Here is a 25,608-nt window from a genome sequence, read left to right on the forward strand (position 1 = left end):
TAAAAGAGTTAAAGCTGGTACAGTATAATGACAGCTATTTTCAAAAGTTTAGCTACTTACAAAAACATTTCAGTCTTGAAGTTGCTTTACCAATATCGGTGCAACTTGTAAACATATTCATAAAGAGCTTGGGCTCTGGATTCTGGGGTATTTTTTCCTTTATCAAGAGCACATATTACAAAACCTGTAGAGATTTCTCTTTGTATCTTATGCTTGGAAAAGTTTAATGAAAATGGTTTTGTTTAGATTCAAATACACTATTAAAATTTGCAACTTGTAACTTTATGCTGATGTATGAAAAATAAGAAGTAAAATTGGTTCTAAACAGAACTTCCTGAACTTACTCTCTAAACTAAATATATCAAGGGCATAGTATGAATGTGGAGGATAAATCTAGCTTTAAGTTTTATCACGGATATGAATAAAAGAACATTTTACAGAATTTTTATCTTGATTGTCTCTTTACAGCTGAAAAGAGAGGAGATTTTTTTTTTCCCCCCATTCTATATAAAAGGGAGGAAAAACATGCTGTTGATTATTTTCCTGGCACATATTGAATAAAATAATACAGGCTTCATTATGGCATGAAACTAATTACGCAAATTGTATCTGAAAGAAAAAAGTTAAATTAAGAATTGAATGGTTACTGCATAATCAGTGGGCACGAGTGAGATCTAATGTCATTGTGTTTAGAAATGGCTTCATCCAGATCCAGCTGTCTGTTGTTGACCTTCACCTCCATGCAGCCGTTATAAAAAGCAGTTACTAACGTAGCGCCCAGAGGAACATCTGCACAGAAACACATTCAATTTATTAGGCCAAGGCATGCAAATTTTTATGTATTTTTCAGATTAGCGAAAACATGGGGAACACTCCACTCCCCAGCCATTAGTCATCCATGGGAGAACAGAGCAAATTGGCAGGAAACACTTAAACTCTTCTCCCTTTTCTCTGAGATTGAGATAAAGTCAGCAAAGCTGAGAGAGGTCAGTAAAATTTGAAATATGCATCAGAAGTCTTCTCCCATCCAGAAACCTAACTATGTGAATGTTTTTCATAGTAGCATTTCCTGTATTGACAACAGTGAACCAACAGTTTGTTTCCCGGAGTCCACTGTTCTTGTGCTGACCTACAAACAGATGTCTATGGGTTTTGAGGTCACAGAAAGAACCATCTTGCTTTTGCCAGAAAGCCACTCTGGATTCAAATCCGCAAGTTCTCAGATAGGGGACCCCTGGGAACTTCATACATTTTACTGCTTCCTTACTGCTGCTTCCAAGTGAATTCTCTGTAGAAGATTCACTTTATCTGTTGCTCATTTAGGTATTGTTTGGGTTATGGCAACATCAGATCATGGATACGCTTCCAGGAAACAATATGTTAAGCACAAAATCAAGCAGGCATTGCTCTGAGGTCTTAGGGTCAGTTTGAATTGAACTCACCTGGTTATCTGGTTTCCAAGATACTGCATATCCATTTGAAAACAAAATTAGAGGAGAAATTGTCATATTTGGTGCCTAAATCTTGTTACATCCTTGATTACCAGTGTATGAAGACTTGTAGAAAACAAGTAAATTCCAGCATGTGGGCCTGGATGCTGAGGCAACCACCACTTCGGACAGAGGCTGTGGTATCCGCGGTGCTGCCCTAAACACCTTGCTTCTATTCTGGCAAGCAAGTCTAGAGGGTGGAACCATAATTCCAACTTCGCCTGTGTATGCCACCTTGGAAGAAATGCCTAAAGATATCACCTCCAGTGGATACTCAGTTCGTCCTCTCTTTCTGCTCCTGTGTACCCTTGTCTCCTGTGGGTAAAGACCAGCTATAATCTGGGGCAGTGCTATGACACTGCAGCATACATGTAAAGTGGATGTTAATTTCAAGACTGTGTTGGTCAACATTTTAAGATTTGTTTAGGAATTACGACCTAGTCTCCCTAAAATAACTTTAATAGAGGATACAGAAAAGCCCTGCCAGTAGTAACATTGTAATCACGGTGTCTTTCCCCTACCAATTTTCAAGTTTGAGGATGCTTTGAAAAAATCTTCATTTGTGGCAATGCTATTTTTTTCATGATTAACCCTGAAGTCAAACTTTTTTATTGATAAGCATAGGTACACTTCATGTACAAAATAATGCTTATACGCATCTTAAGACCAGGGATACACTTGCAGCTTGCCTTAAAAAAAGTATTTGCTGTTCCAACACATTTTCTTTCTCATAAAGGTTACCAGTCATCTATTGCCCAGAGTTTAATTGCTGAAACCATATTCCTGACTTCTCCTTCTGCACTTCTCACAATTTACTTAAAATGCCTGGTTTTCTTACATACTTGAAGCAGTTCCTAAATTGTGCCAGCTGGTGGCACTTCAGAAATATGCAATGCTCGCTTCTCCCCAGCTCAAAAATCAAGATATTTTCCAAATTCAAACCTCTAGAGGGACTCATGCCTTTTAATGGGCCTAATAACACTACTGTTGAAAAGCAGTCTCCCTCAAAAGCTGAATAGACTGGATGAAACAAGAAACACTTAGGGGGAAAAAGCCCTGTTTCTTTTTGTTCAGTTGTAGGCTTTTTCTTGCCTGGGTAAGGCTGAATATAATCAGGCTTGTACAAATAATCAAATTAATGAAAAGAAATATAATTCACCTGGCAGGCCACCCAAGTAGGTAACAACATTTGCCATCATTGCTTGATGCAGGATACACAGTTGCTCTGAGTTGCTTCTGTCTGTGTGTGAATCCACAGACAGTTCAAGTTGCTGTTTGGTTACTAGAAGTCCAACCAGCACTCTTCTGGGTGTACATAACTTCTTTGATTCCAGCTGTGCAACAGTGACGTTTCCAATGGTCGCAATGATTTCCTAAATGGAAGAATGGGAGGTCACAAAAGATGTCACGTATAACTTCAACACACAGTTATACTTAGTTCTGATGCATTTTAAATTTGGAAGTCGAAGAAAAGGAAATGTTAGAGCCACACCTTAAAAACTGGTACCTTAAGTTGGAAAAGTTTGAAAAGTTGATGTATAATACCATTCATGGATATTCTTAAATTTATAAGTGAGAATGTTCACTGAAAAATAATAAATCTTTGGCTATGGTTCTGAGGTGAAATCCTGTTTCTCTTAAAGGCAAAAGGAGTACTGCTACAGCTTCAAAGATTACCAAGTGTTTGCTAAAGGTTCTTATTTTGGGCAAAAGCATGGATTAGCCACAGTATATAATCATATTCTATCTTGGGATACTTGCTGTAAATGAAAATTTAAGGACAAATAGGTTTGTTTATAAATTGAAACTAACACGATGCCGTTACTATAATATCATGATTCTACTTCTGTGATATTCCCCTTTCTGCTTTGTGCATTTGGAAGGAAAGGTTAAAGAAAACACGATGTAATGGACAGTACCTGACATAAGAGCGCTTAGTGCTTAGTCACAGCTGTAGCAATCATTAATAGTAATCCATTTTCTGCACATCAACATGTGATCTAAGTGCTCTTCAAAATATTTATCCAGCTTACCAGCTCCACTGTAAGTAAGTGTGAGTAGCTTTTTTTTTTTTTTAGTTTTAGTTTTCATAAATGGAGTAGAAAGTGAGAAAAAACCAAGAAGTGTGACTTATATGTATCAGCTGCTATGATAATTGTAAGATCACCTGTGAGTCTGAGGAGTTAGAGTCCACTATGGACAAAGCAAGAGGCACTGTTTCATTAGAAACCAAGGCAAACATAACACCAGTGTCTGTGGATGGGCGAATACTCATAGTCACATTTATTAGCCAATCTTCAGCACTGTCAAGATTGTCTGTTTTAAAAAGAATAATTGAAATTAATAAATCCATCTTCTAATGAAAACATGGTGTTAAAAATTAGTATTTAATCTGGAAAAATTAGTACTAATCTCCAGAAAAAGCAGTGAATTTTGGAACTTTTAGAAAGAACTGTAAGTTTAAAAACAGAAGAAGTGTGTCGTGTGTCTCCCCCCCCCCCCCCCCCCCCCCCCCAGCCATGACTTTGGGCTGTGTGAGGCTGACAGCACATTAACAGGTCAGCTTGCAGCTCGAGGGCAGTTAAAAACTAACCCCCCCCCAAAAAATTATTTATAAATTGCTGCCACTAAGTAGAAGATTAGCAGTTCTCATACACTTCTACATTTCAAAGCAGTTCCGCTATTAAAATAGGAATATGCAGGTGCATAAAGTGAATATGCAGATAGTGGAAATTTAATTTCATATGATGCATTCATAGAGAAGCTAATATAAAAATTACTATTTAAAGAGGTATTTGTCATCTCTTATATCTCTTCTTACCATGTGTCTTCCCCACCCCATGTTCCTAAAATACGAGGTGAGGTCATATTCCTACACAGAGCCAAATGGGCAGGGAGACAGTGGGCTATAGCAGCTCATAGAAGTAGTAGGTGTGGGCACCCTCTTGGATTTCGGGGTGGTGGGAGCATGAGAACAGAAAGGAGAGGGTGTGAAGTCATGGCAGCAGCCCCAAACACAAAGGTCAGGAGGAGTCACGGCAGCATGGTGTTAGCGAATGAATGGGAGGAAAGTTGAGGAAACTTGAGTGGCGTAGGAAACTCTGATATAAGTTGGTTGGAAGCATGGAATATAAAAAGCTGAAGAAATATTCTGAAGTGGGAGAGGGAATTTAAAGAAAAGGCCAGGGAAAGAATAGCAAGTTCAGGGATGAAAAAGATTGGGGATCAGAGCAGGGCCGAAGGGTAGCATAGCATTTGCGATGGGAGAGAGTATAATGACAACAGGATTTGGGAAGATGCTCAAGAGATATCTCATTTTGGGCTATCAGGTGTGCACAAGGAGATTCCAGATTTGAAATTTTGAAATTAGGGCAGGAGGTCAGGCAAGAAAGTTTTGGGTTTGGGAAGGAGTAAGAGATGCACCTAAAACCGCTAGATAGCATGTTCATTTAGAAGCAGAACTTCATACACAAAAGTATCAGCTATCCTTTTCTCCACCACCAGGTCTTCTTTTTCTGTCATTAATAGGAGAGCTTTCCCCATTGATGAACAGGGGACAGAATTAGATCTTTGGAAAGTGAATGTGTTCAAGAGTGCCCGTCCTTTGCAAATAAAGAATACGCTTCCTAACCTCTAAAGCACTTCAGAGATCAAATGTATGACACCAATGGGATCAGAATTCTCATTCAAGCAAATTTCTAACAGAAGTTACGGGAATCATTGCTGGATGCATTGGTGTATGGCTTAGTTTGTGTGTGTCTCTTTTTTTTTTTTTTTCCTCTAAACAATTCATAAGTTCCATCACCAGTCCAGCAAAATATATAGCAATAGACAGAAAAATACTTACTATAGTTTATCTGAAACTTTGCCATTCCAGTGCCAGGGTAGAAGGATCCTCTCCCCACTGCTACCAAACAGTGTTTGCTTTGTTTTTCTTGGATAACTTCTTTTACACCGGAATGTCCCTGATTCATCAGGTTCCAGGCCCGAATGCACCCATCTAGACGAGGGTTAATCTGGAGAATTACAGCACTAGGTGTTTGCACTCAAACTTGTTTCAAAAATGTTAATAATAAGGCATTACTTTACATATCAACTTATTTCTGCTAGCCAATAATAGCCTTATCAATGCTATAGGTTACAGCACTGATGCTGGGAGAAAACAAATGGCATGCATTTAGTGCCTCAGCCTTCAAAAGGTATTTCTGATTTAATAACACTTCACATTTTGATGCCAGTGATCTGTACAAAATACATTGCTTCAATTTTTAAAGCTCGTGCTGTCTTTTAGTTTAGGTCATAACAGCTTTTCTGTAGCTGAAAGACAATGATGACTAGCATTGTTCTTTTTTCAAGGCTTCATCTTCTCCTTGTACCAAAGTACAAAGAAATTTCTGGAATTACTTTCTGTTGGGTAAAGGGATGTTGTTGTATTGCTTTGTATTTTTTCTCTCTGCTTCACTTTTGAGAAAAAATAGGTGGTTTTTGGTTTGTTAAAATGAAAAAGGTGTAGCCTCTACTGTACAGTTACCTTTGGCATCTGTTTAGATTGCCCATTAGTTTGAGGGCTCCGGGACTAAGAAGCAGACAGTCACAACAACTTGCCTGTACTCATCCCCAGCATAAGACAGAGCTGTTGAGGATACAAGAGTGAAAGAACCATGGGCCTTGGCTAGCCCGGGCTGTTTTAAAACCTATTAAAAATGAAAGCTCATTGTGCTGCCTGCACAGTGAATTCCATACCTATTCAGAGACTAGCAAAAGCCAGCACCAAAACCATGAATCACCCTGAAATGCTCTTCCAGCAGAACCGGTGGTGATTTAGGGAATCTTAAAGCTATGTTAGGAAACAAGCTACAGAATCCTGAAAGATAAGATCATAAGTGCTTGTTTTTGTAACTGAAACCTAACTGAAGACCAAAGCTTCATGCATGTTTATTTTCAAAACAGTGGTTTAATAACCCGATTTTCATTTTCTAAATGGATTCCATGCCACTCTTCCCTCCTCTGTGACTACTAAGTAAACAACACAAAATCAAACAAGTAACAGAACAGTATTAATCAACAGCACTCTTATTATTTTAGTTACCTGTTTAACAAGAGTGTTGCCCACTTTGCGAGGTAATCCTGCAATGTACACCTTAGTTTCCAAGAAACCCTGCGATTGTTTAAAAAGTGTTCCTGGGCTGTTAATACTCATCACGGCTTCTTTAGCTATTTTTACACTGATGCTGTGTTCTAGTTCTTCAACTGATATCTAGAATTAAATACAAATAATTACATATACACACACACAAACATGTATAGTATTTTGAGTACTAGTTACATACACCTGTATGAAGCATTACTAATGTTTCTCTAAACATCTAACTTGTAAAACAGTTTTAATGCAGTCAACATTTACAGCGTATTTGAACTTGAATCGTGACAACTGTCTATATTCGTGGACACCCACAGGAGGATGATCTTCCATCCCACCCCCATCCTACCCCTGGGAAAACCCATGCAGCTGATTAGTTTCCTTTATGTGCTATAGAGTTTGCAAGAAGCCAATTTCTATAATTGCTTTATATCCAATCCACATTTGGCATACAGTTCTCCGTGTCACTGTAACCTGCTACAGAAGATTGAATCTTCAGATGGGACATAGATAAAATAGGTTCAAGGCTTGCTCCCACTATTATTAGGCATCAAAGCAGATTTTTAATATCAAGGAAGTTGTACTGAACTGAAACAGGAGGTCTACATAGAATCCTAACTTTTCTTGCCCCCCCTTTAAAAACCAATAAACAAATCCTAACCAGTGTTAATAATTTGGTGTGATTTATAGATGGTGTGAGCAAGGCTTTTCATCTTAGGTATGCAAGCTTGAAGAACAAGATGGATTTCTGATCTAGCAGATGTAAAAAACTTGCTCTCCAGACAAAGTATCTAATAACTATGCACTTGACCATGTAATCACCCTTCTTAATATTCTGCTGCTTCCTTTTTCATGATTACGAAGAATAATTCCTACGTTGCCAGCTAGTGCCAGCTTTCTCAATTGTACGCAGGTGTCATGATTTCCCAGGTGCATTTCTTGGTTGATTTTTAAATCTGGGATTGAGGGTACCATTTTAAGCCTTTTTAATAGTTGCTTAGTTTCTCCCTATTTTACTTATCAAGACAGAATGTTCCCATAGTGGGTTAAAGGAAGGAAAGGGAAGAGGAAAACACAGCTTACTATATGCCACAGTCCATCATTAATGGCTTTGCCTCCACTAGTGACTTTTGTTCCAAATTCATTCTTGAATTGAATTTCAATCTTCCCATCACGAAGAGCAAGCAAGATCCATGCTGTATTGTCAAGGGATTCTGCATATAGTATAACTCCCTCTGCATCATATGTCCGGAAATCAAATTCTGCTGTAAATCTGAGTTGTGAAGAAGGAATCTTAATAAGAAGAGGAAACATGAAATCTTGTATAGCCTAGAATAACTCGTTAATATGGTTAAAAAAAAAAAAAAAAAAGTAGATAGATATTAACCTTTTGATAACTCTGTATCTGAGCAGTTGTGATATTTGCACACAATGAGTCAAAAGCAGAATCTAATGTAAGCCTTGTTCATCCAAATCCAGTGAAAAGTTTTGAGATTAATGCCATGAGCTGGGATTTGAAAGCCTTGGTTCAGTTCCCAAATCTGCTATGAGCTTTACATGTGAGAGATATCATATCCCCTTGAGTAAGAAATAGATGTAATATTCCTACTGCATTTCATGGAGATGCAATATGGAAAAAATACATGATCTATGATGTGCTTCAGTACAACAGGGTTGCCAAGTGTTGTTCTATAACAATTATAACCTAGCAATTTGCTTTTGTTACTGCTGCCTTTTATATATCATTCTCTGATTTGAGGATTTGTTGTTTGGATCTTGGCAGTTGGTTGATCATGTATATGTAGCAAAATTATGGTTTACATTATAGTACCTGTACAGTGGAAAAGAGAGAGTGTAAGTATTGTGAAAAACAGTCCTTGTCTCCTAGAATTTTTGGACTAGATTAAATAGATTAAGGATGAAAGGAGAGAACATAGCACTTGGAAGTTAGGATTTGCTGAAGACAACAAAAGAAACAAGTAAGAGAGCTGTAACTAAGAACTCGGGTTGCTTTCACTCTCAGTCTTGTTCTTTGTCCACTAGATGTCATTGTCGCACATGTAGACCCACAAAAAAAAAATCATTCTGTATTTACACAGAGACTATTTAAGATAGCTTCAAACATTTATCATCTTAGAAAGGTCTTCCAGGAGAGCATTAATGCCTGGTCAACTCAGAATAGCAGCAGAGGAAAAAGTTCTCAATATTTATGTCTTTCTGTAAGGTTCTGAGGCTCTGGGGATCACCAGCTCAACAGCTGCTACTGCTGTTACTCTCAAATTGTTTGGTCAGTAAGTGAAGGAACGTTCCAGTTTCAGCTGCTGCTGTGAAGAAGTCCAAGAGTAATAAAGGGGTCACTACCATTAGCAACTGTTCTGTCAGCTGTAAAGGAAAATCATACAGATGGCACTCTAGGCAAGTCTCTGTGCTCTATCTGTGTTCCCGGAACGCCCCGTGAAAGGAAGCAGGTGGGAAGCATTGGCCTGGTTTTGTTTCTCAGCAGTATGCGCGTAGCATGTCACCGCTTCAACCCAGAGCAGAAGTGAAGCAGCAGCAACATCCAAATGAAAACCATTCCCATATATAACTGGAAGATGTACAGTAATTATTTTCCTATAACACCTGAATTTTATGTTGAGAATTCTAAATGCCTTCCTGTATGCGTGTCACTGCCTCCCACCTTCCCCAGCCCCTGCTCTTTCCTCCAGCAGAAGAGTAAGCTTCTGTCATGAGGAAGCACCAGTCTTCTTGCTCTCTTGTCCACAAACCAATGGGACTTGCTGCCTGATAAGCTTTCTGCCCTCAAGCCTCTTCCTTTTTTGCCCATTCAAGTCTGGATCTCTTTGAACTCTTTCTCCCAGTCCATACACCTCTCCCTTCAACAGCACTGGTAACTCCAGGCTGGAAGACTCCAACTCTGTTATTCATAGATATGATCACACCTGAATGCCAATGGTGCATGTCTTGCCCTAGCTGTGCACTGTTTCCTGGCTGGGACACAGCTCCTACTGCCTTGTACCTGCTTCTGAGGTATCTGGAAGAAACTTGCTGACCTTTTAGTTTTGCCATGTAAGAGACTTGCTGTCTATACTGATGAGGTGGATGAACGGCACCGACAACCAATAAGAGATACTGTAAATCGACTCCAGACACATTACTCTTGGCTGTCCACACTCAAGTGACTCCAGCTTCCTCTAAGTGCTAGTATATATAGGAACTCGACTTAATTCATTCTCTGTACAAAGGTATCTTAACCAGTGGGGAGATCACGATATAATTTATGCATGCAGTGCACTCTTTCTAAACCCTCAGAAAATTAATAGAAATAAATGTCCATGATTTCAATGCATACTTTTATCAATAGCAAATGCTTACCTTGTGACATTTGGCAATTTAAACTTTAAGTAGAGAACGGGAATTCCTATAAACTGCTCTGCCAGGTAAAGCAGTTCATAATTCTTTTCAAGGTTCAGTGGGATACACGTTGTAACAGACTAAAAATGGTAGAGAGTAAAAAAAAGCTATTAATGCATTCTGATAGTTCATGAAGTAACTTCCATTGTAGGCTGTTAGCCTGTCCTTTTTTTTTTAAAGCAATGGCTTACCTCTGTTTTCTCTTTTTTTTAAACTTGAATAGCTATGTATAAATAAAGGGGTGTGTTTTTCTTTTTGCTTGAAATTTCCATTTAGTTAAGCTGTTGGAGGGTAATTCAGGTTGAAACATAGTTCTGGTGGATTGCAACTAATATTTAAATATTTAGTATTTGAATCAAGAATTCAAATCTTCCATTAGGCACTTTTCTTTCACCAGGGACCTGTGATACCCACCTACTAGGGTCCTGCCAGATTCAATTATTAAAGTTGCCTGGAATCTAAACCTGATCATATGTTAGAAGTGAATGGGGCCAGAGCTGTCTCCTGAGAAGATTTAATAAAAAATTGAAAAAAATTAAAAATCACCTTTTATTTTCTTTGTCAGTATTGATCTACAACTACTCACAGCTGAACAATCTCTAGTACTACTAGAATAATTTATCTGGAATAAAAAGTAAGAATTTACAAGTGGATTAAGTAATGGATGAATAGAAAATGTTTCTATCTGCCTGTTCCTTGAATGTACTTGTCCTGTTTGAGCTCTGGAAAGGACCTGTTGATGAAATCAGCACCACAATTCCTGCTAGAATAGTACTGAATTAATATTTCTGAGAACTGTTAGGTGGGGATATGAAGCTTTCAAGGCTACATTCTCAGGAAAATTGTAAAAGAAGTTTTAGAAATATTATCTGAACATCTAAACCGAAAGGCCTACAACACTGTGTAAAAGTGGGATTAATCCTAATGCTCTAGCCAAAGTCAACATCAGTAATCATAGTCAGTCAAATGCAGTGTCATTGAGAAGAGAAAAAATGGTGCTTATTCTTTCAGGTATTCATCTACCTGAAGTTTCTAACAAAGACGTTCATACCCAGGAATACTGTCTATTTTATGTGTATTGCAAGTTTAAACTTGTAAAACATTCAGTAAACAAATGTCTGGTATCCATTCTAAGGCATTGTTGACTTCTTTGTCTTCTGAAACTGTGACGTTATAATTAAAGTAATATCTACAGTTTTGCTTTAAAAGTAAAGTACTCAGATTGCCTTTAGGTACAAGGAACTAGGCTCCGCATGTCAAGAGAGGTGGGAAGACTTTTAGGATGTGGTTTAGAGCACCTGTCTCATTGACTGGTAGGAGCCTAAAAGTCTCTTTGAGCTAAAGTTATTCCTCAAAACATCCCTTGTATATCTTCTATATGATGGCAGTTTAGCAGTCCTACAGAAGAGAATAGTCAAGAAGTGGTGTGAAGGGCCTGTCTGTTCTCAAGGTGTGCTGTACTTTGGCAAAAGTTAATAATGCATTTCCAAACTCTGACTTCTGTATTGATGATGTAGCAGTTTCATTAAATGTCCAGGTGTTGATCCTGAATTTTATGGCTACTTCATTTTATGTCTGCTAGTGTCTCTAGTCTTTGGATTGCATATATTTTCAGGTGACTAAACTATTTTTTTTTCCAATTAAAAGGCTTGAAACTAACTTCCAGATAATCACTTTTAAGTTAATCACCCTTGAACAACAGTATTGAAAATAACATGTAATAAGGCTAGAAGATGCTCTTCCTATTTCATGAATAAGTAAAATGAAATATGACTGAAAGCATTGCTCAGATATTTCAGAAAGTATAAAAAAGTTATTAATTTCAGAAAGTACAAACAAGATCAAATGCATACATGCTAGAACTTGTGTCAGGCCTTGTTCCTACAGTTCAAGCCCGATTTTGTTATACTGTGTTAGAGGTGTTTTTTTGTCGGCAGTTATTGGAGCTCACCTCACGTAACAAGTCTCAGCCTGCCTGAACCTTTCAAAGTACACAAAGAACCACTCACAAGAAAATCCTATAACTGGGATTCTCCAGAGTTGCAAACTTTCTGCTACTAAGAAGTGTAAATTTTCAAACGAAGCAAGAACATCTAATTTTGACTGTGAGATGTTCTTCAATTGGCAAGTACTACTAGGTGCTTTTTCTCAAGCTATGACAGATGAGAACTGTGGAAAACAATCCAGTTTTTTTAACCTTAACAAGCAAAGCATAGAGTAACTCTGAACGAGTGAGTGAAAACTTCTGTGCAGTCTAAGGAAAACCTGGGAACATACGGAAAAATGGAGTACTGTGGCTCTGAGTAAGCGGAACAGAAATTATTTGATAGGAGAAAGCTGGGGCGTATTTTGGAAGCAGCAGGGAATAAAGAGGACTGGCTAAGGCAAGAGCCTCTTGACAGGATTCCTGTAAATGAGCACGTATGAACTGAATGGCATCCAAATCCCTACCGGCTTTGCTTTGTGAGCCAAACCACAGCTCAGAGTCCTCAGCAATTTTAGAATCAGTTCTCAAATAGCTTCCTATTTTCCTTAATCTAACTTATTCTGTCATCATGAAATATCCAACTTTGTGATTCTTCTGCATGGAATTTTACATACTGCAGTTTTACCTCACAGTTCTTCATGTCCTTAGAGAGCTTGAACCCCTTCTTGCCATCACAGTAGCAGCTATAACTTCCTGGAGAGTTTACACAGAGTTGACCACAAATGTTTTCAGCACATTCATCAATATCTAGGAGAAATGGAAGCATACAGAAAGATTTATTCAGATTATTCATGGCACAGACTGAAAACTAACACAATAAATTAATGGAATAATGGTCAAGATGGGTTCTCTGGCATAACATGAATCCAATAGGTGACTGTTGCTGAGATACGCTAATGCTAATAGATGTCTCCTATGTAAAATTTACAATCCAGAATTACCTGCTGGGTGTGTAAGACCCAGTAATCTGATAGAGGCCTTGCGTGCAGAGCTGGGGAAAACTTGGTCTGATTTGTGAGGCAGTAAGAAGCTGAGCTGTAAGGTGGCTAAATTAGTGAGAGAGACCTCAATAAATCACTACCATTTATGGCAGAAATGCCATTCTGGGTCAGATTTCTTCTTTTACCTATACATGTCATAAGAACTTAGAGTATTAAGAGTATATATGGCAAGTATGTGGAGAAAGGACGTGTTTTATTCACATAAAACCAAAATAATCTCAGGGCAAAATACCTGTTAAAATAACATACAATAATCTCATCAATAACTAAGTTTCAGACAGCACCTATTTGTGGAGACCAATCTGATTTCAGCTGTGAATAAACTAAACCAACTAAAGAAACTTCATTTTCTATTTAGTAGGCTGTACACAATAAATAATTTAGAAATGAAAGGCTGTGTAAAAGGCCAATGTAATTGTTACATTTCTAATACAGAAACAAACAAAATCTCTCTGGATAAGAGACTACTGAGGGTGATTTGGGGCCTCATATTAAAGAAACTGCAATACGTTTTGAAACAAACAGCCCTTCTAATGGGAATAAATAATTTTGTGCTGCTGCGTGTATTTTAAAAATCTGTTTATATCGTGCTAGGTTTTTTTATTTAAGATTTAAAATACTTTTTTTTTCCTGTTGCTTGGGGGAGGAGAGAGGAAAAGAAATAGAAGAAAACAAAAAGAAGAAAAAAAACTCCAAAACGTTACTGGAGAAAGTGTTACTTTGTAGTGAGAATGCATAATCTCCTTCCAAAACAGGATACTATGTTTAACAGTTAGTGGATGCTATTCTGACTTCTATCTCTTCTGCAGTTAAGGACCATGGGCAAGTTTCTTTACTGCCAAGTGCTAGCAGTTTCTCCATCATTTAAATGGCCAACAATTCATTAATAAGTTGAGGAAACTGGTGTCATGTTTGGCTAAACAGTTCTGTGTTACTAAAATATCTCTTCTTCCTCACCTTTGCTCTAATTTATCAGTGCAAGGGGTCTGTGCTCAGACTTACGCTCCCACATATATGATCTAACCAGAAGAAACAGCTGTACTGTTTTGTACTGCAGCTAATACAGCCAGAACTAAAGTTCTGCTCAAGATCCAGCCACGTGCCGTGTCAGCTTTTCTGCTGACACGGCAATCTGATGTGCGGCCGCATAAGCTACAGGATTCAAATACAGTCTTATGCTGGTATTTGCATGATTTCTAACTCTTTCCACTCATCTCCCATTCTGCCCTATGATCTTCAGAAGCTGGATGGCCTGTTATATAGGCTGGTCTATTTGATACCAACTTTCACGTTCACTCTTTGCTTGAACTAATGAGGACTCTTCCAAGTCACTTCTATTAGCTCCAGAATGATTGCTTACCTCTGCTCTGTCAAGCTGAGAACCATCTGCTGTGTAGCAGGCTGATGGAATACAAGTGAGGTTTTCCTCCTCCTCTTTTTGGAAAGAGTTTTAATGCCATTTCAAGCTAGCTTAGCAAGTTTAAGAATGATTGCACTGCACGCTAGAAGCGTATCAAGTGTCTTGGGCATTCTACTGAAAGGCATAGGATGCAATACAGAAGTCTGCAGTATATTCAAGCTGTGCCAACATGGCATTAGCACTCTACAGCCAGCTCTACCACCTCCTTGTTTCCTTTTCACTAGAAGAGCTCTCTCTCCTGCAAGGGGGTGAGGGATAGGAAAAGAAACAAGATGGGAGTTCTTTGCATTAAGATCACGGTACCTGTATAAACACTGAGTACAAATCAACTGCTCTGTACACAGTTTCACTGCCTGCCCCGGGAGGGTTCTCTGAGGATACACTGGGTCATCAATACACATGGAAAACCTCAAGCCGTTGACCAGCAAGTGTTGTCAGCGTGTTTTCCTGTTCTGGGGAATGGTTTGATACATATTGGAAGACAGTTCCTAAAATCTAACTAGAGAGTTATGACTGACTTTTGGATTGTTCAAATTCTAACTGGTCTTAGGTACACAGCTGCAGAAAAGGTTACACAGGAAATTCTGCTTCTCTCTACTCCAAGTGCTTCATCCATCCAAAATGTCAGCTACGTGAGTAAAAGTAATTGTTAGTATAGAAAGAGTACTGAATGTTTGTTCAAGTTGATCTGACATTTTGCAAATATTTTTTGTATTGCATCCTCAAGACTTGAATTAGTTTTAAATAATAAGCATATAAATTAAATCGTGACTGTATCTGAAACTATAGTCTCTTCAGAGGTGAATGTTTGCTAAAGAGTTTTATCTTTGCTCAGATTTGAGAAAGCTGTCCTATTAAAAAGTCTTACTCTGCGTGTATATATGTATGCGCACATGTGCAGACACCTGCAACTGTAAATTACCAACTCTCTACTCATGATTTAATTCCTGTTTCATTCATTTTGGCCTCTGTCACCTGTAGTACTACTTAGGGGAGTACGGTAGAAGGGTGGGTTGCAACATCTAAGTGTATATTTTGGAGTCTTATTCGAACTTCTTCCCATGTACTGTGGAGATAATGCTCACACGTTAGTCACATGGCAGGATTTGGTCAGTTGTTAAGAAATATTTTGCTGATGTTTATGTGCAACTGTTTGACTCCTCCATTTCCTCTAGCTACAATAGATTACCTCTTGCTCTGTTGTTTGGCATGCATACTCCTTTCCATTTAGAAATCATTAAATTCTTTATGGTCTTGATGGGGGTTGCCTAACCCGGGAAATTGCAAGCTCAGCTTGGTGAAAGGGATTCTGCTGTGAAAGTCACTTCCTAATAAGACTGGCAATCTGGTATCTATTTAAAACTAAGACTACAAGATAAGGTGTTAGAACATGAAGCTGCTTTTGTCACTGTTGTTTTTTCATCCTAGCAAACATGCAAATGAGGCAGTGACAAAATCCAAAACATAGCCTAGCCATACTATGCCATGGGTGAAGAGAACACTTTATGTCCTTTCTTATCCTGCCTCTTTTTGCGGGGGGGGGGGGAATAAATAATTTTGGTTATGATCATTTGATCATTTTGGGATCTGAAAAGGCCAAGAAATCTACCTAGGCCTAAGCATACAGAGAGGAGGAAAAAAACCACACCCAAACCCCCAACCCTATAGCCCGCTTCACTGTGGAGATGTAAAAGGAATTAAGAAATTTAACACCTCCCAAGAGTTATTGGAGCAGAGATACTCCAAGAAGCACTTCTCTTCCTGCACCCTTTCCAGAGGAGCATGACTCGGTTCAGACACTTTAAGAAGCATTGTTCTCTGTGAAAGATCCTGTACCCCTTCTGGTACTTGAACACCCAGCAGTACAGAAGTAAAACTACAAGCATTGGTTAACCAGCAGCACTTGAGTAAATCTGACTGCTGAATTCTCTGAAAGCAGCCGTTAATTTTGAGCATGTTCCTTAGGCCCAAGGCCTGCTGACAAACAGAGACTTATGAAGTCATTATGAAAGCTTATCACACAGTTTGACAGATGAATTTCTATCACTAAATCAATTACTTGGAGACTTGCATCAGTCTTGCAGGGGTGTAAATTTCCATTACCCAAAATGAACCTACTGCTCAAGGGTAAGGTCTCCCTCCAGAGTGTACTGCAGCAGGAAAGGGACAGGCAAGCTTCTTGCTCCTTCCTCAGCAGATGTTCTGGAATCCCTGATCAGTCAAATAGCAGCATGTCCCCATGCAGGGCTAATTGTCCTGCTACAGAAATGCTGACATGCACAGGCTGGAGGAACCAAGTTTTTTTAAAGTTTGTTTTATTAATTTATGCTATATTTATCGCACTCTTTTTTTCTTCCAAGTTGTAGTCAGCATGTTTGTTTGAGGTTTCCCACAGATCTGTCCAAATGTCAGTCCCATATCATAAAACAGTCAGTAGAAGCTATTCACGCAGACCCATGAATCTGAGCAGCATCCTGGGTTCGTACAGCTGTTTCAGTGGAAAGCTAAAATAGCTTGCTTTGGGTAAGTTGCTAAGGTATGGTAAAATCAGCCACAAAGGAGGTGCATACCATGCCCTAGAAGGGAGCTACTCTATATAATGTGAGGGAAATACGGCGATTTTCCCAGAGCATGAATGTGGGGGCAGGGTTTTGTGTGTTAAACAATTCATGTGGGAAGAGGAAACCCTGATTCCTTGCCTCAAATTTTCAGACTGTGTGCTAGGAAGGGACGAATACCTGAAATACAGACATACTCTGTGCTGTTTAACTGGTTCAGTCACTTGTTTAAGAGAAGTTCCCCCTTCAGCAAAGGAACAATAATATGGGGAAAGGCATACCAAAACTTAGGTCATTCTTTAAAATACGCGTTCAGCTTGGTTTGCCTCCTTGATACTTACTGCAAGACAGACCCCTCTAGCACTATAAGCATACTTACTCATTCCCACTACCCCCTTTTTCAAGGTGTTTGAAATTGCAAAGGTGGTGACAAGAAGTTAATCAAATTCTGTATCTAAAATTGTATGACTTCTATGAAACAAAGACTGGACTATACAGGTATCTTCCACTGATAGTGTCTACCAAAGGGTGCGAATGAAGAACTATAGCAACATTCTCCTAGGAATGGGTGAAGAAAAAACACAAACAACCCTCTTCTATTCCACTCTAATTGTATCTGTCATAATAAAGATAGTTGTGCATAAATGTATGTAAACCTGATTATTCTAATACACATAATTGAATTTGCCCCCCTACATGCAATATGACAATGAAAAACTAATGTCATTTAGTATTTCTGTAACGCTACATTCTTGTTGGTCTGCACAATCTTGTACTTAGACAGGATTTGGTGACTCATGTAATGTGGCTACAACAAGGTCTGAAAGCTTAGCAGTATAATCCTCCTTCTAGAAGGTAAGACTTTGCTCGTTTTAATGTCCTCATCTTGCAAGCCTCTGGAATCCATGTTTCAGAAGAAAAATAATACTTAAATTCAATTTGCAACCTGTGTATCTGCTGAAAGTACTAAGAGGAGAAAGAATTAGATTAATTACTGTGAAGTTTTTCCCATTTCAGTGCACACAGGGGACACAAAATTTTCAGTAACACTTTAGTCCCACAGTAACTGGACAAAAAGCAGACATCTGAATATGTAATCATTGCCACTGTGCAAAGCTGTGTCAAAAGAAAGCTGCATGAAAAGCCATGGAGCAAAAGATTCATAGCCAGCATGAAGCTACTTTTGTAGCTTGTGTCCTTTTGAGCAGTAACATAAAGGCAGCATTTAAAATAAAAATCAGTCACTGATGTATTTTTCTTAAACTGGCAATGGAGAAAATTTCCCTTCATAGTAAAACTCTAAGAGATTATATATCTCTTCTACAACCGAAATTTAATTTCTGATGTGTGTACTAAACAGAAACTTTAACAAGTGGAGAGAAAGAAAATATGTTCTAGGACAATTATGCAAATACTTTCAATACTTGAAAAAGCTATTTTATGATAGTCTGTGTATGAATGGCTTCTTGCTGCATTACCGCTAGCTATCAGATCAGTACTTTTCAACTTTGCTATAATTGTTACAGAACTTTGTCCTGAAGTTCTTTCTTCCAGACTTTTATTTCAGAAAAGAATACTCCTGAAGAAAGATTCTTTTGATGCAGTTCCTTTTTTCATAGCTCCTTTTCTGGATATTTAGGAACGTTTTTTATTTTAAATGTGGGGTCTTAATACAAAATCTTTTATACAACTGTCATGGTGTAATTTCCAGCCTAGAATGGAGATCAGTTCACTCTAATGCTGTTAATTTCTAGCATAACTATATACCCCGAGGAAGGATTAGACACTTGAATATTATTTTAAATGGAATTCAATGACCCCCATGAAATGCTTTTTCCAATATCTGAGATCTAAGGACATATAAAGGACAGAGACTAATCCCCTGGCCATGAGGGCTAAATAAGCACCTAAACAGCCTATCAGATGGATAAAGACAAGCTTTTTAGGTTTTTGAGACAACTTGATTAAGTGTATTTTTCATTTTTGACAATTGTCTCTTTATAAATCTTCCTAACTGTTTTGGCCAGTTTGGAATTGCCAAAAAAGTACTCTTAACTGCTTTTGCTATAACTTGTCTGGAGTTAGGGGTATATGTTAAAGTGATTGACATCAAATATTCCATACTTGTAACTGTAATGATGCTTAGAAACAAGGTACGAGACACTCTAGGAATGTCTGGATCCTCAACACATCGCTCCAAGTTTTGTGAAAGAAACATACTAGTTGGTTAGAGAGCTTGGACAGAAAGTCCTCTCTCTAGTGGGACAGGAGCGCTCCCACGAACTGAGAAAGTTATCTGGCATACAGTAGGACATTGGAGTGTACTGTAAAACCCTCCAACAGCTGGGAGTAAGTCATTGCAACTATATATAGTATATGTAATATAGCCTGACTGAATATATATATACTACACTATACACTGAGCCTCTGAAAGCTTGGTGTAGCAGTGGATTAAAACCAAAAAACCAAAACAACAAAAAAAGGAAAATAAAAGAAAGGGAAAAGGCGAGGGGAAAGACCTACCTTCACAGGTCTTTGAAGTTGAATTATATGTGTAGCCTTTAGCACATTCACATTCATACTTCCCCAGAGTGTTCTTACAGGTAGCTGTCCCACAGATGTTTGGATGTAACACACATTCATTTATATCTAGAAATACAAACAAGTTATTAAAAACAAGCTGGTTTCTCCCATATCATTTTTTCCTAACTCCATACAAAACTATGCAAACTCAGTGAGGTTGGCAAACTGCTAGGTTTACTATGCTTTCATAGCAGACTAAGCTATAGCCACAAAGATTTCCAGAGGTCTCTAAAAGGCACTTCTGCATGCCCTGAGTGAAAAATGAATTCTCTGCCTGCCTTTCTCATTCTTTTATGTGTTCTATGGATAGCATGAAAAGGGATGCATGTCCAGGAAGGCAGAGAAACAGTCTGCAGACTTCCTATAAGCTAAACCAGACTGCATAATAAAATCCTATCTTAGAAAAAGTCATCCAGAAAGACAGGAGATAATCCTATCAGCATTTCTTACACGCTATGATCAATTCATGTCACAATTGTCTTTTAATTGTCTATGCTGACAGGTGTTCAAGTCCCTCACTGTCTCTCTATCCCTCAAACCATTTTAGTATCTATCTTCTGTGTTGTTTCCAATTTTTCAATGTCATTTTCAAAATGCAGATGTGACAACTGGATACGGCATATAGTGTCAATCTTCCTAAATGTCTTGCAGACAGAAAAATATCAGATCCCTGCTAGTACTTCAATTCCCATTTGTATGTGCAGGGATCATTCTAGTTTTCTCAGTGGTTTTGTAGTAGTTGTCGAAATGGTGCTGCACAGGGAGAACAGATTCTGCTACTGGCTTGCTAGGATTCCCAAAACTTTTTTTAAGTCAAAGCTGTTCTGAATTTGGCCTACTTTCCTACAGTTACCATGTGTACTCCAAATTCCTACGTACGTAATTTTGTAGTCGGATGTAATGGAACACTTAAATCCAGTTTATCAAATGATCAAGCTAGTACTCTAGGTACTAAGGTATATTGGTGTATTTTTATCTTTGATTATTTTTTTAACCAAGTTTTCCAGTATCTTTCCAAGAATTACAGAGATTGTAACCAACTTATCTTCTTGCCTTTTTTGATAAAACAGCAACCTTCTGTTCTTCCAGAATTTCTTTGGAAATTATTCATTCACACACAAATAACAAAAAGACTAAAGGAAATGAGACAGCAGGACGTGCCCTCAAGTCTGGCCTCTTACAGAGTTTAACATTATCTAAAACTGTTGGCATAGTTCAGCAACAAAATATATGACATTAAAATGGAATGAGGTTGTATTTTTTTCTAACTGTGCAGCAAGAATTGCTAATTATGTTAATACATAGTCCTTATATGGAATGGAATGAAGTACATAGGTCATGGCAAATAATAACAGACACAAGCATGTACAGAAAAAATTGTGCTGGGTGAGTAAAAGACAAATCTTTCTCTCCATTAAGAGCATTTTCAGATTCATTAATAGTTTCTTCTCCAATGAACTTCAAACTCCCAAAAGAGCAACATCACTAATTAGGAGTGATTCAGCCTAAACCAGTGTTTACCAGACAGGATTTCCATGGTAACACTGTTAGCTGGTCGCACCACTCTAGATTCTTGTTTCAGTATACTTAAAGGATATGTGAAATTGGTTAGTGACCAAAACAAGCTTTACAGAGCTCTAGTAAGGAAACAGAATCTAATATATAGTCTCATTTCTTCTTTTTTCCCCTTTTTCTTTTCCTTTTTTTCCCCCCTGAATTGTTTTTAACCTGTCTCAGTTCCTTGATCTGGTTCACAATACAGTTACATAAATGTTTGCAGTGGTGTAAGGCTGTAGGTGGAATGAGTAGCCAGGTTGAAGCAGGACTGCATCTTTCAGAGGCAATGCAAGCTTCTGCTGACTTAGAGCATTTATGGAACCACTGGACTAAAATCTTTCCTCTCTAGTCAGCAGACAATGTACTGTCATGATGATGTCCTCCTAAAGTGTTACTTCCTACCTCCGCAATCCCGTTTGTTTGAATGCATGAAGTAGCCATCTTCACATAAACAACGGTAGCTTCCAGGTAAATTAGAACAGCGTTGGCTACAACCTCCGTTTAAGTCTTCACATTCATTTATATCTAGAAGGAAAACAAAATAAAAATCTCTACTCAGGGGAAGGCATTCATGGACCAACCGTGTGGGTATACTTAAAGATCTGATACTATTCAATAATAGTAGAACTATAATTGTGTCCCTGAGAACTAACATCATAATGAGATTAGAAACTATACCTTCTTCACATTTCTCTCCTTGCCATCCTGGTTTACACACACATGTATATTTGGCTTGTCCATCTATGCAATCCTTATATCCATCTTTATGGCACGGCAGAGGGCTACACTGGTTCGAAATTTCTGTGGGATGAAAACATTGGAAATACTTGTTATTTGGGATTATTTTTCCTCAAGGATCAGTTTTGTCTGTCTTCTTTTCTTCCCAGAGATACCTTTCACCTTTCATGAGTAGGAAAGGGCCTCAATGCGTAACATCAAGTACCCTACAACCATCTTGCTGCTAATTCTGTCAGCAAGAATTTGCAAGTGACTGAGAAAAAACAGAGCCACAAATACTTTGTCAGAAAGAAAACAACTAGAAAACAAATGACTCACTAAGCCATGTTAATCCCTGCAAGATGTGACCAAACACAGACTTTGATACTATTTTCATTACATTTTGAGGATGTATTTCACTTTTTAAAGAACAGTGCTCTGTCCCATCGTGTTACCCCAAATTTCACTAGAAATACCAAAGTTTCAACAATACAATGAACTCAGGATTACAGAGATTAGTTTCTCTGTTCAAGGAGGGTGACATTTACAGACAAACTAATGCCTCAGGTTACCTTGGCTTTCCAGGTCCTGTAGGTAGACTGGATAAATCAGTGTCTAACACTGTCACCTTTTACAAATATTAACTTCAATGACAAACAAATTTGGATCGTAAAGAGTGACTGAAGACTCTTTATACATGCTGGCAAGACCTCAGAAAGCAAGAATCAAAATAGACTGGGGCAGAGAATACAGAATTCACTGCCTTTTTTGCTCTGATCAAAAACATAAAAGTTCTTTTAACTTTTCTCATCACTCTCATAATTTTACATCCACGTACCACATAACACATCATTCTATTTGTGTTTTCTGAATATGCTGGCAGCTTTATGGATTATTTTTCTGCAGGCCTCAACACATTACAAATAAAGTTTCTACTTTAACATTATGTTCTTGTAAAGCTCTGGGATGTCATTCTGAGGCATGTTTTTTAAAAAAAAAAATAAAAAATAGTGTCCTAAAAGAACAGATAGCAGAATGAAAAGAAGAAAGGATTTTTATGATATTCAGATTGAAAAAAGCGGAATGAAAGGCAATGTTCCTAAAGACCGAAACAAGCTATGATTCTGCACCTAAGGCCTCACTGGATTTCTTAAATGTTTCTTATTTCACTCAAAAGAACTATAGAACTGAGCCCCATAGAAAGTTTAGCTTTCTGTGACTAAGAAAGCTTAAAAAAATCTGTGTTAGTATATTTGCCAATTAAATCTGCTTCTAATTAAATTATGCTGCAAGTAAATCCAAAAGTCCAGAGGCCAGCCAAGCTCCAAAACTACAGAGCACCTCTAGAACAGGTGCTGCATGTCATGTAATATTCATATTGCTGACCAATGGACTCCAGCTGCAGATGAAGATTGACAGAAGAAATTGTGCAGAAGAAATAAAAGGAATGGGGTTTATGTATGGATCCTTCACAGCAATTTCCAAATGTAAGTTCTACAAGTCCCTACATCTTTTCTTTTTTTTATTATTCACTGCTTTTGTTCTTCCAGGAACGAGTGTGTTATAAACTTGATATAAGCAAAGTATGTCGTAAATGGTATGTGTGGAGTTACCCTAAGAGTGGGCAACTGGGGAACACAAACTTGACTGTAAATGTTTCTGAGCAAAAGGTTGTGATGGCTTGTGAGAGTCTGAACTGAGAGAAGATGGATTGGGTTGGCTGTGTGAAACATGAGAAGATGGAATGAGGTGAATTAAGGATATAAAGGGCAAGAAAATTGAGGAAACCAATGAGTGAAAAAAGGAGAACTGGTAAAATACACCGGAGGGAGAAGACAAGACAGGATGGATAGGACTAAATGGTCACAGAGGTAATGTCCACAGATGAATGATTAAGATGTCACTGCAAGTACAGTAACGTAGCAATTTGTTCCAAAACTGGGCCTCATGTTCCTCTTTTCCCTATTTAGGGTGCCTTCTGACCTAGTACTCAGTAATGCTTTTTGATAAACATTTGTGACAACAACTAAATGTTGGAAGACATACTCAGCCTGCAATGGAAAGGGTAGGTGGCAAGAAATGTATTGTGGTACCCGTGTCCTCTGCCACTCAGAGGTTCTGGTATCCATGATATGTGTTATGGTGAGCTGGATAGATGTAAATGCAGGGATTTTATAAGTGCTTATTTTCAAAAGCAATTAAGTACACAGATTTATGGGATACAGATGTTTAGAGACTTAAAGGTGCAGCTTAGATACCTGCTAGGATTAGAAAAGTATGAAAAATGGTCTTCTATTCCTGTGAAAACTTTCGTTTTCCTTCTTAGATGGGGATTAAAAAGTCAGTACATTCACAAATTTTTGTAATTGTTTATCCAATAATGTGTCCCCTTAAATGTGTGTTCATTTGTGTTCTGAAATAAATCATTTGGACAAATATGAGAAAAACAAAATTATTTTTCAATTCTGTTTGCATTGTTATTTTTACTCCTTGACTTGTTTCAGCTTGAGAGTCAAATGATTTACTGTATTAATTATTACTACGTTAAAAAAAAGTTACATAGTTTTAATGGGAATTTTGAATTCCACTTTCTCAGCAGCAGCTTCTTTCCAGAAATGTGCGTAAATTTCACTGAACATTTCAGCCTTAGAAACACTTGAAAATTTTACAAATACTCTCTTAACTTCTTCTTTATCCTGGTGACTGACCAATAGTAACAGTTTATTTGATTTTCTAATATGAACCCAAATGGAGAAATATAATGGCTATCAAGTAAATTAGTTGTTTTCACTGGGTAATACAGAAACACTGCACGTTCACACAACTCTGCTAAATCCTTTCCTCCCAGGACCTCTAATGAGAGTGAGAGAGTGGTATGAATGGGAGTACATTTTAGTTTGTGACAGCAGTCACGTTGGCCAAGTGATCTGGAAAATATGTTCATCCATGACCATGCGCAGTGTAATTATTAAGGATTTTTTTGCCTTCTGTTGCTTTCAATGACAAAACCAGTGTCAGATGGTTAAGAATAAGCATCCCTGTTCAAACTACTTGAAAGCTGCTTTGATGTAACCTGGCTGTAAAGGTTTAAGAGGTTTAGAGAGATGTTTCAACTGTGACAAGTAAGGAAAAAGGTCCAGATTGCTTCCCGTGAATTTACTAGATAAAACAATTCACAACAGACACATGAATGTATAGGCATAAAAAATAAAATATTTGAGCAACATCACAAGTTTCACACTTTGTGACCTTCCTGTGTCTGGAGTCAATGACTATGTCTTTCAGCTAATATTTGAATTTTTTAGCTGGTAATGTTGCCCATTTCATGAAGGGCTAGAATGTAACTACGGGCCAAAGGGTGGCACAAAGGAATATTAAGCAGATGGTCTCTTCCCTTAACTGACAGAACAGGACTTCTGAGATGCAAAGAATCAGGCATAACTATTAAAGACATGGTAGACTACAGACGACATATAAGGGAATACCAATGGGTTGGTGTAGGACACACTTTTATATTTCTGGAAGAATTCTGCCTTCTGTTTTGCAGTTAATTATGGTTCTTTTCCAGCATGCTTTATAAAGTTAAAAATGGTCACTTGCACAACTTGCTCTGAAAATGCTTGGTCTTGCCTACTATTTTTTGTCAATTTCTGTTCCAGATTATTGAGTTTGCCTGAGTTAAATGGAGCTTCGTCTCTTTTTCTGCCTATGTGAACTGCTTTTGAGCCATGTATGTGTGTG

At 38.0% G+C, this 25,608-nt stretch overlaps 1 protein-coding gene across 1 annotated transcript in view; it reads right to left on the bottom strand.

Moving 5' to 3' along the window:
- Positions 1-252: 252 nt before the first annotated feature.
- The window catches only part of PROS1 (protein S (alpha)), a 31,229-nt gene continuing 5,873 nt past the window's right edge, over positions 253-25,608 (bottom strand). The window contains exons 5-15 of the mRNA XM_009888512.1: positions 21,829-21,951; positions 21,553-21,675; positions 19,534-19,659; positions 12,657-12,778; positions 10,006-10,124; positions 7,714-7,903; positions 6,580-6,747; positions 5,338-5,506; positions 3,658-3,806; positions 2,650-2,863; positions 253-789 (exon numbers count right to left, since the gene is read on the bottom strand). Of these exons, the coding sequence (XP_009886814.1) occupies positions 644-789; positions 2,650-2,863; positions 3,658-3,806; positions 5,338-5,506; positions 6,580-6,747; positions 7,714-7,903; positions 10,006-10,124; positions 12,657-12,778; positions 19,534-19,659; positions 21,553-21,675; positions 21,829-21,951 (1,649 nt within the window). The 3' untranslated portion in view covers positions 253-643. The remainder of the gene's footprint in view (positions 790-2,649; positions 2,864-3,657; positions 3,807-5,337; positions 5,507-6,579; positions 6,748-7,713; positions 7,904-10,005; positions 10,125-12,656; positions 12,779-19,533; positions 19,660-21,552; positions 21,676-21,828; positions 21,952-25,608) is intronic.

The sequence above is a fragment of the Charadrius vociferus genome, unplaced genomic scaffold (genome assembly GCF_000708025.1).
Source record: "Charadrius vociferus isolate BGI_N301 unplaced genomic scaffold, ASM70802v2 scaffold487, whole genome shotgun sequence".
In the NCBI taxonomy this organism is placed as follows: Eukaryota; Metazoa; Chordata; class Aves; order Charadriiformes; family Charadriidae; genus Charadrius; species Charadrius vociferus.